Raw genomic sequence first — 14,070 nt, 5'->3', positions numbered from 1 at the left:
GCTGGAGAGGGGGCCCAGGCAAACCTCATGGAGTTCAGCAAGGCCGAGTGCAAGGTCCTGCCCATGGGTCCGGGCAATCCCCAGCACAAATCTAGGCTGGGTGAGGAATGGATTGAAAGCAGCCGTAAAGATATTATGGGTATTAGTGGATGGAAAACTGACTCTGTGCCAGCTATGTGCACTCTCAGCCCAGAACCCACCCGTGCCCTGGGCTGCAGCCAGAGCAGGGGGGGCAGCAGGGCCAGGGAGGGGGTTCTCCCCCTCTGCTCCGCTCTGGGGAGACCCCCCTGCAGTGCTGGGGCCAGCTCGGGGGCCCCCAACAGCAGAAGGACCCGGAGCTGCTCGAGCGGGGCCAGAGGAGGCCACGGAGATGCTGGGGGGGCTGGAGCAGCTCCCCTGGGGGGCCGGGCTGAGAGAGTTGGGGGGGTTCAGCCTGGAGAAGAGAAGGCTCCGGGGAGCCCTTCGAGCGGCCTCCCAGGGCTTAAAGGGGGGGCAGGGAAGGTGGGGAGGGACTCTGGATCTGGGGGGTGGGGAGGGGATGAGGGGTGACAGTTTTAAACTGAAAGAGGGTAGATTTAGATTATGTGTAAGGAAGGAATTCTTCCCTGTGCGGGGGGTGAGGCGCTGGCCCAGGGTGCCCAGAGCAGCTGTGGCTGCCCCCTCCCTGGAAGGGTTCCAGGCCGGTTGGACGGGGCTGGGAGCCCCCTGGGCTGGGGGAAGGGGGCCCTGCCCGGGGCAGGGAGGGTGGTGCTAGGTAATCTTTAAGGTCCCTTCCAACCTAGGTCATTCTATGAAATGTGTTTTGTGTTAACTCTGTTGGCTTCTGTTGTCTGGGCTTGAGTCTGTGTCTTTACTTGCTCCTGCTTTTCAGGCTGCAAAAATGGAGGCTTTTTTGAGGACATGGGTGATCCAGCTGCCTGCCTAAGCTTGCTGTTGGCTGGGGAGCATCCACAGGCTCTCCCATAGGAGAGCAGAGCACAGCCTGCATGGGCAGAGCTGTTGGCATCAGTTTGTCCTCCATGGAGATGCTTGTTTTGAAGAAGGGAGTAACCAAAGCGCTTTTTTTTTTTTTTTTCTTCTTCTTTTTTTTCTATCTCCCTTTCCACTATAGGTCTGTCTGTCTTACAGGGAAGAGAATCTGCATTCTCATTCCTGATTATTGAAATGAAAAATACCCTGAGCAATGAGAAAAATAGGATTTAGAATAGTAAAACAGTGAGAAGGTTGAGTGTGTAATGGACACAAAGCTAACAGTATTGGGACAAAATCATTCTTTATGGAGAAGCCCTCTGACATTGGACTGGAGCCATACAAATTTGAGGTAAATACTAGAGGAACTGGGGCATAGCTAGTGCTGCTCTAATTCTTTGTCCCCTAAACTGACTCTGCTGGTAACATGAGCAATAGGCCTTATTCCTTGCTTTTAAGGCTGTGATGAATCACTGACTTAATTCTTTATGTTTAAAGCCTCACAGTCTGTCTTATTGTCATTTGTCAAAAGTGAGGATAACAAAAGGATTGTATTCTTACAGCCTAATTTAGTGTGTATTTTATGCTGTTTCTCTTTTATCCAAATCACATCATCTCTCATCCCAGACAAATGAAAGTTGATTGTATGCAGCGAGCACCTTACAGCTTTAAGAGGGAACAAATGCTCTTCAGTAATCACAAGAAAGGAGGGGTATTTTTTAAAATACCATTTCTGATTACTATGGTAGATTTCTTAGATAAAGATCAAATAAGAATATGTTCTGCTTTGCAGGTTGCGTAAGAAGCTTGTCCTGTGTTAAGCAGTGCACAAGTCACTGATTGCAAAACATGACATTGTAATCTTAGAGGCACAGAAAGAAGAAATAATCATATTTGAGAGGGGTTTCCCAGCTCTCTGAAAGGGTCTTTCACTGGTTTAGACCTGAGATGGCTTACAAAAACTTTAACACCTCAACACAGTTTTGTAAAGAGTGGTTGTGGCTGGCACTGATCTTGGTGGAATGATGTGTATTTATAACATCACATGTGTATCAGTATGCATTTGCAAGGCATTTGGAGCAATTGCTCACTGTGACAAGTTTTCAAACTCCCAGATTTTTACAAGCAATAGTAATTCTTTGTTAGTCTTCTCTACACTGCAGACTGCAAAGTAAGCACACAAACTAGCTGAGAGGGCAATGGCTTCATGAAGAGAGAACTGGAATTTGATGACTCTTTATTTTCACTGTTCCTACCTTTATTTTTAGGTGGATAATTGTAGATTTTAAAAGCAGGAGAATAATTAACATGGGTGTTGATTACTTCCTTTTAAATCCTTTAGAATCTAGTTATAGAGGTGATTTCAAAATAAATGTATCCCAGAACTTATTCTAGGATTTGGGGGGGGAGGGGGAGGGAGGGGAGTTGCTCTGATTTAAAAGAAAAAAAAAAATCTAATGGGAAAAGCTTTTCAACCAAACTTTGCCAGTATGCTCGCATTCATTTGTAATTCAGGGGAAAGTGAAATACATTGTGCATTAATAAGAAACCACTTCTGCTGTGTCTAAATGGTTTTGTCCATCCAGGATCCTACATTTAGTCATCTGGGTCTGAAAACATTGCTTGTTTCCTCTGATTAGCATTAAGCTGCTTTTATGATTACACTGAAATCATTTTAACACAAAGTTGGTAGATAAGTCTGCCTTTGTCATTTTAAACCAGGGTCTGATTCATTGTCAAAGCTCTCCTTTGTGCTTATGGCTGCAGAAGTATCCAAAGCAACCAGCTAAGCTGGATGCGGATCCCTCTCCAAATTCCTCCTTGCATGAGTAATAGTTAGTCACAAAACCAGTGCTGCTGTCCTTGCCTTAGTCACCAGGCCCATGCAGTCACTCCTTGCCGTCCTTTATGCTGAGCAGCTCTGGGGAGGGGGATTATCTGTGCTCGATAGGCCTCCATCCTGACCCCATCTCTTCCATCTTGCGTGGGGAGAACAGGAAATGATTATTTGGAATGCACGGTTCTTCGTGTAGGAGACCTGACCCAGCCCTGAGTCAGCTTTATAAAGCCACACCTTGCTCTCCAGGTATGTAGGGAGGCCGTCACGACTTCCTGCTCACCCCCCTGCCTGGGTCACTCCTCTCATCTGTCTGTAAATGTGTTCCTAGTGGGGATGTGGCTGCTCTCTGCCTGCAAGGCAGCCAAGTTCAAGGGCATCTGAATTAGGGGGGTGATGCTGGTTGGGTGGAAGTTTACATCATCTTTTTGTTGCTGATTTGAAATTATGGAAGTGTTTGAAATTTATGGAAGTAATTTTTCTTTGAAAACGGACTTGTTTGACTGGGACTGCAAGAGATGAAATGTGCAATATGATTTTGCAAAAGTCATATTTCTAGGAGGTACTCTGATCCGTAGTGGCTCTGCAGGACCATAGAAAGCTAAGCACCGAATTAGGGAACTGACCACATTTTGCAAGAGGCAGTTTGGTGAGGGACACTTCTGCCAGAGAAAAACATGGGGATTTTCAGAATCTCAGTGAGTTTCCTCACCCCAAGTTCTCTATGCTTGACCTGAGTCTGCTGTCATAAGGCTTGTTAGGGTGCAATATCTGACCTGAAGCAATGTACTTCTGAAAACTCTAAATGTGTAATTTTGCCAAGAAGGGGTGTCCCTAAATGAATCCACTGGATTGATAATATATTTCTGCTGCCACCTACTGAAAGGTTCCCAGCTGTCTTGCTTTTGTAGTAGTTAACATCCAGCTAGGGTGCAGGAGCTCACTGGAATAATCTGTCATTTCCCAGTCATGGAGAGCAACTGTCTCCACCTCTATGGAAGATGCTGTCCCATGCCTGAGACAACAGGTACGTGCAGTGTGTTTGTGGTGGGGCCAGGGCTTGGGAACAGAAAGGCTGCTCTGCAGGCAGGTTTTCCTGCCCATTACATTGCCCCTTCTCTCGAAGGTGGCCTTCCTTGGTACTAAGTGTGGAAAGCAGCGGGTGCTTTTCTAAATGAGCTTTTTCAGGGTATGTTCCTCAGGATTTCAAGGCGCTACGATAACTATGGGGGGAAGCCTTGCTGGTTGTGCTGTAGGTAGGATCAATACATGATGAAAGTGGATTTGTACCAATAGTTCTTTAGGCAGGTGCTTCTGAAGATCCTGCTTGATGTCTTCTCTTCTCCACTCTAATCCAGATGGTTTTGAAGTGGCTGAGGGTCCCCGTTACCTTGTGGAAAGGATGGCTAAGGGAAAATCCAGGGATCTGAATCATCACTTCCTCTTAGGTAATAGCATCATCATACTTGTGTCAGCAGCTGTCATCAGAAACCAGCTGGACTCCCTTCTTACTGCAGTTCAGTTACTCTTGAGCAAACTCTGGGCAACTTCCTGAGAGCAATAACTGCCTGGGAAGTCTTGAAGTGTATCTAAATATTTGGTGGTTGCTGCAGTGTGATAATTCCCAATGTGTACATGTGCCACAGTGTTGCACTGGTTGAGGACCAGTGCTGGGTGGACCCATCAGGGCGTAGGACTGCCTGCAGACCCACTCCGCCCCATCACTGGTACCCACTATTTCAGTTTCTCCTGAAGCAGAAGCATCTGGGTGCTGTTCATCTGGTCCACCTCCTTCCCATTTATGGGTTCCAAGTGAAAGCCTGTTAAATAGAACGCACGTCCTAGGCACATCATCTTCCATGATCTCAGGCTGACCAAAATGTTTGTCTTGCCTGCGGTGCATGTGTTGATGGCTCGGTGTGCTGTTCTCTGGCTAGGGGCGTTTGGGAAATTCCAGCCACCCTAACAGCAGTGGTGGCCTCAAGAGTGAGGGCAGCTCACGACACTGCTGCTGCCAGGCTCCCAGCACGTGGGCAGCACAGCTTGCTTTCCTCTTGGAGAAGATCCTTCCCCAGACAAGTGCTTGCTCCCAGCCCTGTCTCAGGATCTGCTGATCACTTTCCCAAAGAGTGCATAGACAGAGCCCTTGAGGAATGCCAAAAATGACCTGGGTTAACTTTGGGAGATACAGAAACTTTCAGCTAGCAGGTTTATTGAGACGGTGTCACAAGATGAGTTGTATCAGGGCTCCTATTTGAGGCAGTGCATCATGCCTGAAGACTCTGCAGCATTCCTCAATGAAAGCCTACTAAGCGCAAGAGTGGGATGCCAGCATCTGGTGGCTGGTATCCAAGTGTGCTGTGAGCTGCGGGGAGGGAAGTAGTCTCTGGGAAGGAACCCGCCAGCTCATTTTGTCCTCATAAGTTGGATGTAAAACAAGTTTGTAGAAAAACAGTTTTAAAAAAAGGCCAAAATGAGAAGGCATTTTCCAATACCAGGTCCTTAAATTTCCATGGAAACATTTTTGTTTTGCTTTAAGCATATTTGTGTTTGCAGGTCAAGGGTTGAAGCTCTTTCTCTTGCTGAGGTGGAAACAAGTGGAATTTGAAGAGCAAAAGGAGTAGACATGGAATGGGAAACTGCTACTTGAAACAGGAAACTCACCTGTGAGCACGAGGCGTGATGCAGCGTGAATAAACTGTGGCTGCTGCGTATTGGTTTCCTGCTGAGAGCAGAAATGCTATTTTGGCTTTTGGAGTTGAGTGTGTACACTGTGAAGCGCTGTGCTGAACTACCAGCTCTAGACGAGGCTTTGTAGACATTTGGGTCTGTCCAATGGCTGACCAGCTCTCTCTGAAGGCAGAGGCATCTGAATCATAGCGCTGGGAGAAATATGGGCCTTTGATCATCAAAGGCCCATCTGGGAGGAGCTGATTAATAATTTTTTCTTGCTGTGGAATCTGTGGATGCTGGCTTTTTAATCTGCCAGGAATGTAAGGTCTGGGTGCATCGTCATCGTGTTTCTCCAGCATAACACTGGCCTCGCTAGCAGTGTGATGCAATGGAAACAGGGGTGGGAGGCTCAAGCAGGAGGTGACCTCCCACCGTGTCAAAAGGCCATGGGCCACCTCTGTTAACCACAACTCCTTTTCTTCTTCAGGGTGTGAACTGTGATTGTATTTGCATTAAATCTAGTATTTCTGCAGCTGCTGCGAAAAGCAAATAGTGCGGAGCTGGTCAGAGAGCAAGCATTGCCTGTGACAAGGGAGTGAAGTGCGAGGGAGCCATGGTATGGGATAATGGTGGGGGCGAGTATTTATGGTGTTGCTTTTGCTGTAACCACCAGTGCCAGGGCACAGGCTTGTTGCTCCAGTGCACTGTTAGAAGCATGTGCAGTGAGGGATGGGCTGTGGGTGCTGCTGTACATAGCCAGGGGCTGGGGCGAGTCAGGCTGGTGCTTCCAAGAGCTTCTGCTTGGTACACAGGTGAAGCGAAGAGGCAACCGGGGCTGGCAGCAGCCACCCAGAGCCATCGCCTGCAGCTGCCCAGCACGGCCCAAGAGCGGAGCTCTTGTCGGCTGCACAGCCCTCCCTCCTGGGAACGGGACCCAGGAGACCGACGTGCGTTGCCTGTTGGATGGGGCTGCGTGAGCAGCCAGTTCTAGTTTTGGCTGCATCTCTGATCATATAGGAGATACTTTCACTCTACATTGCTGTACTGAAACCCCACACAGGTTAGCCCCTTGCCCCACACACCTGGTTTAGGAAGGTTGCAGGAAGACTTGGAAGTAGGGAAGGCTCCCAAGAGCTGGGAGAGGAGACTAAGGACTTGGTGGCACTATCTGCAGTCAGGTGCAGGAGAGCCTCAGAGCCCTTGGTAGGTGTTGGAATGCCCAACTGGTGGGGTTGGCTCTGCTGCCCGAAGAAGAGTTCTTGGCTATCTCTTCTTGCCCTCCATCTCAGTGCCAGCTAGCCATTAGCATGGCAAACCTACTTCCAGGAAGCAGATTTTGGTGAGAACACTTCCTTTTGGGCTAGTTTTCAGACAGATCATCAGGACTATGGTTTGTTTCCCTCCCAAGCACTGCAGCCCTTCCTGAGTAGGGAAGGTGACTGTTGTTGGCAGCAGGATTAGTTTAAAGGAATTACAAAACTACAGGCTGGGAGGCACTGAATGCACTGGCTTTTGGGGGGCATCTTCTGCAGTTTTGCACACTATCAGCTGTTCTGCGTGTGGCCCAGACCTTGCTAGCCTGTTGCAGTAGCTGTGTAATGATCTCCTGTCCCAGTGCAGGTGGCAGTGCCCTTCCTGTGCAGGGACAGAGCAGGGCAGGAGGGGGATTGAGAGGCTGCCATGGCAAATAAGAGGTTGGATGAGAACTGGTGGGTGGCCTATGGTGGGAACAAGTGAGGGTGCAAGAGCTTGTCCTGTGCTGGAGCAGGGCAGCTGGCTTGAGTTCAGACTGCATGCAAAGCGTGCTGCCCGCCTGGAAATCTGTAGCTGCAAACCCTGCTACCTTCCTGCATGCCTTCAGCCACCTTCCAGGCGGCCTCTGGCTCCCCTGCCTCACTTCTGTGGTGGAGAGGCTTCTCGCACGCTGATGGGACCTGCAACCTCAGATCATTCCTCTGTGCGTGGGAATTACTGTGCACGGGTCATGGAAACAAAGCGGCATTTCTGAAAGCCATGGGGCAGCAGAGGCTGAGGCGGGGGTGTGCTCACTGCCCTGGCCGAGCGGGCATCCAGAAGCCGAGCCCCTTAAATAAGCTTCATTAACACTCAAGAAGTGTATTTTGCAGTGTGGTAAGTCTCTAGCAAGTGGATGTGGCAATCGCGAATCAGGAGATCCCTGACTGCAGCCAGAGCCATTGGCTGAGAAACCAGCCTCTTCCAACTGGGCTGTCTTTATTTCCTCCTTTGCTGCCTTGTCACACTCTTTGCGTAACTGCTGGGGCGATGCCAGCACCTTGTGGCACTGCCCGGGCTCGCTGCAGAGCATGGCCCTGTTTGTAAGCAGTGAGTTTAGGCTTCTCTGGAAGCCGAGCGGCATGTGTCACCTTTCCAGAGCAAGTTTCCTTTCTCAGTCCTACCCTGAGACTCTGTGACTCAGGCAGTGGTATCTCTTGCTCTTTTGAGTAACCACCTTGTCTGACCAGAGGCCTGCAGGAGCTGGCGGGTGGGTGAGTGGAGGCAGTTTACAGCACTGGTGATGTGGGGTGTGAGTAGGAGCTCTGAATCTGCAGCCTGTAGGTTGTGCAGCCTCTGAACTCAGTGGCTGGCTGTGTAGGGCCAGTGTGCTGCCATGTCCCGTTGGGTTCCGGACTGGTGAGCACTGAAGTTACTGGTGTAGAAGTAGTATCAGAGGCTGCGGAGAGCAGCAGCCTTTGATGTCATGAGGGACCAAAACCAGGAGTACAGTTCTGGCATTGCACTGGAAATCTGCTGCTAGCTGTACTTGCCTGGGCAAAGGCAACAGAGAATCCACGCTTGGAGTGGTGAACAAACCTTCATATGAAAATATATGCAGCTAATTGGTTGATGAGCTAAAACCTAGTAGCCACAGGCTGGCGCAAAATGTGGGGTCAGAGGATATAGGGTTAACTAGGACTGCAAGTCAACATCAAGTGCAAATGAAGGCATGTAGGTTTAGGGCAGCTTGGAGGTGAGGTGTGTGAGGCCGTGGGGGCTGTTCCTCCCACAGGGAGCAGATGCCACCAGCCTGGCAGATCTGGCTGGACCGGAACAGCCTCCAGGGTGACTTCAGAGCTTTGCTGCCAGACCGTCTCCAGGCTCCTGAAGAGCTGGTGTGACCAGGCAGTGCGTGTGTCAGCCTGCTTGCTCACAGCGGCTCCTGGGAAGGTGCAGCCAGGGAGAGACGGAGTTTCCTGTCTAGACCCCAGTAATTGCAGTGAGGAGGGGCTTGCACGCAAGCTCCTGCTCTTTCTTCTGTGATGACTGAAGCAGAAGCCAGGCCACAGCTCCTCGGGCAGGAACACCTTGCTTCTGCCATGCGTCTCGGAAAATGCAGCGCCTGTCTGCTCCTCGCTCCCCCTTGATTTGGCCCATTAGTCAGAGCAGGAGACAGCTGCCCTGTTGGCTCCGTCACTGCTTGCTCCTGGCTCGTGGGAGAGCTCAGGAAGTTTGCAGCTCCCCAGCTGTGAGTGCAGGGTTTCCCTTGGTGCTCAAGGGATGCTCCTGGAGCCCAGGAATGAGTCTCGCTGGAGGCTACTTTTGAGAGGAAGGATTAGAAGCATCGGGACCAGCCCACCTCCTTTTGCCCCAGAAGCTATGTGACCGAGGGACTTCAGGTGCTACTTAAGTAAAGAAATAGTATTAAACCATGTCCCTTTGCCATGAGCTGTGTAGCTCCAGCACCTCTGTTCCCCTGGGGAAGGCAGAGCATGCCACTGTGCAGTGTGGGGGCAGCGTGGATTTAGCACGGGCCATGACAGCCATGGAGTTCCTGCACTCCATGACACACACGAAGCTTGGGCCACATTGTTGCTCAGGGTCCCTTGTCCTTGGGGAACCAGGGCCCTAAATGGTCACCAGCACAGCTTCCTACTAGGGGATGTTTGCAATCCCCTTGTGTTAGGAGAACAGAGCTGTCATTTACAGCCTGCCAGCTCCTGGCTGCATGTGGAAGCTTCCCTGTGTGGTGGCAATGCTGCTTGGCCCTCCTGAGGTTGCTGCTGGGGCCAGCCTGCCTGTGGAGAGTTGTTCACTGGAAATGTCTCTTGCTGCCCAGTGTGCACAAGAGGGAGGGGAGAGGACAGGAAGCCAGAACCATTTCACAGACTAATTTAACTGCATACAAAAATGTTTTAGTAATAAGTGAATGCATAGAAGTCAGCTTTGCTGATGCTACTCTCCTCCAGTCAGTGGAGCTCGGTGGAGCTTGGGCCCATGCAGGTTTTCCAGGACCTGTCTCCCCTTACAGCCTTCAGATTCAGTTGCCTAGATGTGAAATCCCTCGATGTCTGTCTGGGCAGTGTGAGACCAGCACACTGGTGGCAGAAGTCCTGTTCGTGCGTCAGCAAGTCAGCAGCAGGAACCCGTGCTGCGCCTCCTCTCCCAGTGGTTTCCTGAAAAGCAGCTCTTGTAGGCGAGAGGGATCCCAGGGCCTGGGGACTGCATAAGAGTGACAAGGAGCCCTTTGCCATCCCCATGGCCCACGCTGTTGCTAACAACCTTTACTTAGTTTGAATAAAAGTCCTTCAGTATTTAGAAACGAGGCTTGAAGAAATGCCCTCACGGCACGGGCATTTCAGCTGCGTGTACAGAAGTGTCACTGCAGGTCTGCTGTGAGGGGACAGATGAGGAGCGATGGCAGCAGGCCTGTGCCATGTGCTAATGAATTTTCCTTCAGCGTTATGGGTCCCAGCTCCCTGGGGGCTTGCAGGAGTCGGGGGGAGGCTGTCAGGGGAGCACCAACTTTGCAGTTCTTGTCTGTTGGCAGGTGCTGTGTCCTCTGTCTCACACATGAGCACCCCCTGGCCTGCCCCCCGTAGCGGCCGGGTGCTGCTTGGTAGAGGCCAGGGCATGATTTTGCTGCAGCCTGCACCCATGGGTGCTGCTCTACTCCAGGCAGCTGGGGGAGCACCCTAGAGCAGCGTATGTTTTTACCCTTTCCTCCAGCCCCTCTGCATGGCTGAACAGTGCTGAGGACCTCAGCTGTTCCCCTTTAGCTGTCCTTGGTCTTGGTGGGCTTTGGTGGTCATTCAAGCCATGCTGGGCTCTTCTGCTGGTGGCTGGGGAGGTGACTAGTGAAGCTGTGCCAGGATGCTCTAGGCTGAGGCCTGAACTGTAATAACAATAATGCCAATGCTTATCAGTACCCAGCTTGGTCTGGAGACTGAGCTCAATCGAGCTCCCCAGGCCTGCAGGAAGGCGCCCTGTGTGCGGCTGGAGCCACTGTGGGGAAGCGGGAGCATGGTGCTGCGGTGGTCCCCGGCAGGCTTTGCTGAGAAGCAGACCTCGTGAGGACAGCAAGCCCCACGCCAGCATGCAGCAGGTACCACCTGTGGAGCCCCGTGTGTGCCCCCTGAGGGCTCTCCCCATGGTCCTCTGCAATCCCAGCTCTGGGGAAGGTCCCTGAGGGTCCCCCCAGCCCAAAACAAAATGCGTTTGGAGCAGTGCTCTCCCTGCCAAAGGTTTCCGTCCAGCAGCGAGGACTGCCTGCACTCACACAGCGATGTCTTCTGCTGGCCTGGTGTCCACAAGAGACTGTTGTGTCTGTTGTTTGGAAACGCAGAGAAAATAGTCAAAAGAGCCAATTGGTGATTCTTCCAGTCACCTAGGAGCACCCAGGCTAGCAGGAAAAAATGCTGCATGCTGAATTCCTGTCTTGGGATGCATGGCTTTGGTCTGCTTCCCTTCCAAGCCTAGCCTAATTAAAGATGATTAAGGAAACACGCATATTTGGTGATGATGCCAGGGAATTTCTGATAGAAAGGAAGGTCTGGCTTTAGAAAACTGGCCCAGCTGGGAAAGAGAGCCTTTCTTACCTAAGTGCAAAAGGATTTTGCTGTTGTCTCTGTAAGGAGATCTCAGTGTGTTAACTGCTCTCTAGGCTGCAAGCGATACAGGTTCTGATTTCCTTTTCCTTCCCTGATACAGTTAACATATCCTACTTTTTGCAGCTCTGCTGTTGCAACAGGCCCCAGCAGCTCCAAGGAGGTTTCAAAGGGAACAAAACTCAAAGTCCATGTAAACATTGCCCAGGCCAAATATTAACACTTCCAGGACGTCACTGGGAATGAATAACCACTGTCCTCACTTCGGGAAACGTGTAGGGTCCTGTGTGCCCTCAGCTGGCTGCTTGCAGCTCTGTCCTGGGCAGCTCTTGGCCCCAGCACGCTGGCATGTGCTGGCAGTGCCAAGGCGGACCTTAACTCTCCTCTGGGTTTTCTGCATTTCAGCAGAAGAAGTCGTACCTGGAGCGCAGCGTGAAGGAAGCAGAAGATAACATCCGGGAAATGCTGATGGCCCGAAGGGCACAGTAGCTGCGCGGTTCCCCACAGCCTCCCCTGACACTGTCTGGGTGCTTTTGGGCAGCTCTGCCTGCGTGCTGCTCACTGCCACCTGGCTGCGTGAGCTCTCTTCTGTGCTAGTTTCAATAAAACTCTGCTGTGAAGTCTGAGCTCATTTCCTCTGCCTGCTGCCTCAGTGTCTCACAGTGGCTGCTCTCCCTGCAGGGATTTAATGGAGAAAGGAGGCAGTGGTGGGATTTTGGGGTGAGGGCCCTTTGGGGGATCCTGATTCCCTTTAAAGCAGGAGGCCCTTGTCCTCCAGAAAGACCCTGCGTACCGCTCAGTGCTGGGCCCCAGGGAAGGCTCACTGCATCGTTCTGCTGGAGTGGGGCTGTTGAAACGGTGGTGGGGGAAAGGGCTGGCAGGGCAGGGCAGGACCAGCTGTTACAGGCACCTTCAGGTCCATGACGGGGGGTCATTTATTCTGCCTCAGTGGTGACAGGCTCTGGTTCTTTCCTTGTACACCCGGGCCTGGCAGAGCCCCAGGGCGGCAGTGAGCTCATGGAGAGCCAGTGCCACCCTGTGCTTCATGCTCACAGTGTAGCTCCCCTACTCCTGGCTTTGGTGCTTTTCTGAAATGGAGCTTTCGGGGCTGTCTCCTCCTGTCAGCAGCGACTTGGGATCTTGGAGCTGGGCAGGGGGTTTCCAGATCCCATCAGCGATGCCCCCATGCCCTCGCCCCGCAGACGTGCGCTGCCATGCTCTGGGCTGGCCCTTTGCCCGTGGCTTCCCCCCCGGCTCCCAGGGCCCATCAGCCTGGGCCGGCTTCAGCCTTCGCTGCTGAGCACACACCTGCCCGGCAGCACTCACTGCCCTGTGGACACAGAGGCCTGGGGGCTGATTCCCCCCAGCACACACCCCCCCTGCACACGTGCACGCTCAGCAGGGAGCCCTCATCCAGAGCAGTGTTTAAAAGGAATTTAATAAGATTGGACAGACTGCACTGATCAAGCAATGGACAAGTGTACTGACCAGTTGTTCATTTATGCCCAAACGGTCCTTTCATCCCCAGACCTCACTATTCCACACTTGTTCCTCCCAAAATCACCTCCACCTTAGGGTCTACCATTAAATATCCCATAGCAAGTCCTGTGTAATCCCAAACAGCTTGTCCCTGCATCAGCTAATGTGGTCCAGCTCCCAGACCTCAACCCCTTATCCTAAAAGGTGAGCTGGAGAGCTGCTTTGGACCACCCATGGTGCTGGGCACAGCCTGGACATGGGGCCGAGGCTCTGTGGGGGCCAGCCCTGGGACAAGGTGTCTGTGCCTTGAGCTTCTTGGGTTGGGTTCCTGCCTGCCGGGGTGCCGGAGGTGGGTGCTGGATGAGGTGTCCACCCGTTTTGGTCCTGGGGCAGGGCAGATCAGCTGGTAGCTGGGCTCAGCAGCCAGGGACTCCCCGCACTGGGCTGAGCTTCATCCCTGCCCTGGCACCAAAACGGGGACGGTGGTGTCCAGGCTCAGCAGGAGACTGGGGGCACCCTCGCCTCCCGCACCCCGGCCCCGGGCAGCTGGAGCACGGCGCAGGGTGGCTGGGACCTGGGGCAGCCCTTCCTGACGGCACAGGGTGGATGTGGTGTCCCCAAGGACAGGCACTGTGGTGCAAGGGCAGCGTGCTGCAGGGGGTGGGGGAGGGTGCTGCTGTAGCCACACAAGCCCAGGACTGCAGCCACTTTGTTGGCGTTGCTGGTGAGTGCTGGAGTGGGAGGCAGAGAGCAGCAGCCGGAGTCCCCGCTCCTTCCCATCCTGGGGTCTGGGGGCAAATGGCCCCAGACCAGCTCCTGCTCCTACCTGAGGCAGAGCAAGAACCGGCCTGTGGCTGTGAGGTGCCTGCTTAGGGCTGGGGGCTTGCCGTGTGCTGGGCAAGGCCATTGCTGGGGAGCAGCCAAAGCCAGGCTTGGTGGGCTGACCATGGTGCTGGGACGAGGGGCTGGAGGGAGGGGACAGGGAGGGCCATGGGCGCAGGGCAGCTGAACGCTCCATTTATACCCCCTCGCCAAGGCAGGGCAAGCCAGGGACCACCCTTCTGAGCCCCGGCAGCTGCTGAGCTGCCAGCGAGGTGACAGCGACCATTCCTGGGGCAGGGAGACTCCAGCAATGCAGCAGCAGACCTGAGCTGCCTGCAGGGGAGCAGTGCCCAAGCAAGGGGCCCTCATCAACCCAAACCAAATCGTCTTGCCCCAGACCAAAGCCCCAAAACTGCATTTTATGACCCAAGCAGAGGTGTCCAGAGT

General features: G+C 52.7%; 1 protein-coding gene and 1 long non-coding RNA gene across 2 annotated transcripts in view; both read left to right on the top strand.

Annotated features, from left to right (window-relative positions):
- PFDN1 (prefoldin subunit 1) overlaps window positions 1-11,950 on the top strand; it is a 33,552-nt gene extending 21,602 nt beyond the window's left edge. The window contains exon 4 of the mRNA XM_032988475.2: window positions 11,728-11,950. Coding sequence (XP_032844366.2) covers window positions 11,728-11,811 — 84 coding nt within the window. The 3' untranslated portion in view covers window positions 11,812-11,950. The remainder of the gene's footprint in view (window positions 1-11,727) is intronic.
- On the top strand, window positions 2,547-11,717 carry LOC116960617. The gene is made up of 3 exons (XR_004406480.2): window positions 2,547-3,055; window positions 3,774-3,833; window positions 4,165-11,717. It is a non-coding gene; the product is annotated as an uncharacterized LOC116960617 (long non-coding RNA).
- Window positions 11,951-14,070: the final 2,120 nt, after the last annotated feature.

The sequence above is a fragment of the Tyto alba genome, unplaced genomic scaffold, assembly GCF_018691265.1.
Source record: "Tyto alba isolate M040663 unplaced genomic scaffold, T.alba_DEE_v4.0 Super-Scaffold_17, whole genome shotgun sequence".
In the NCBI taxonomy this organism is placed as follows: Eukaryota; Metazoa; Chordata; class Aves; order Strigiformes; family Tytonidae; genus Tyto; species Tyto alba.
The sequence above is the reverse complement of the archived record's forward strand: the minus strand, read 5'-3'. Positions and strand labels throughout refer to the sequence as shown.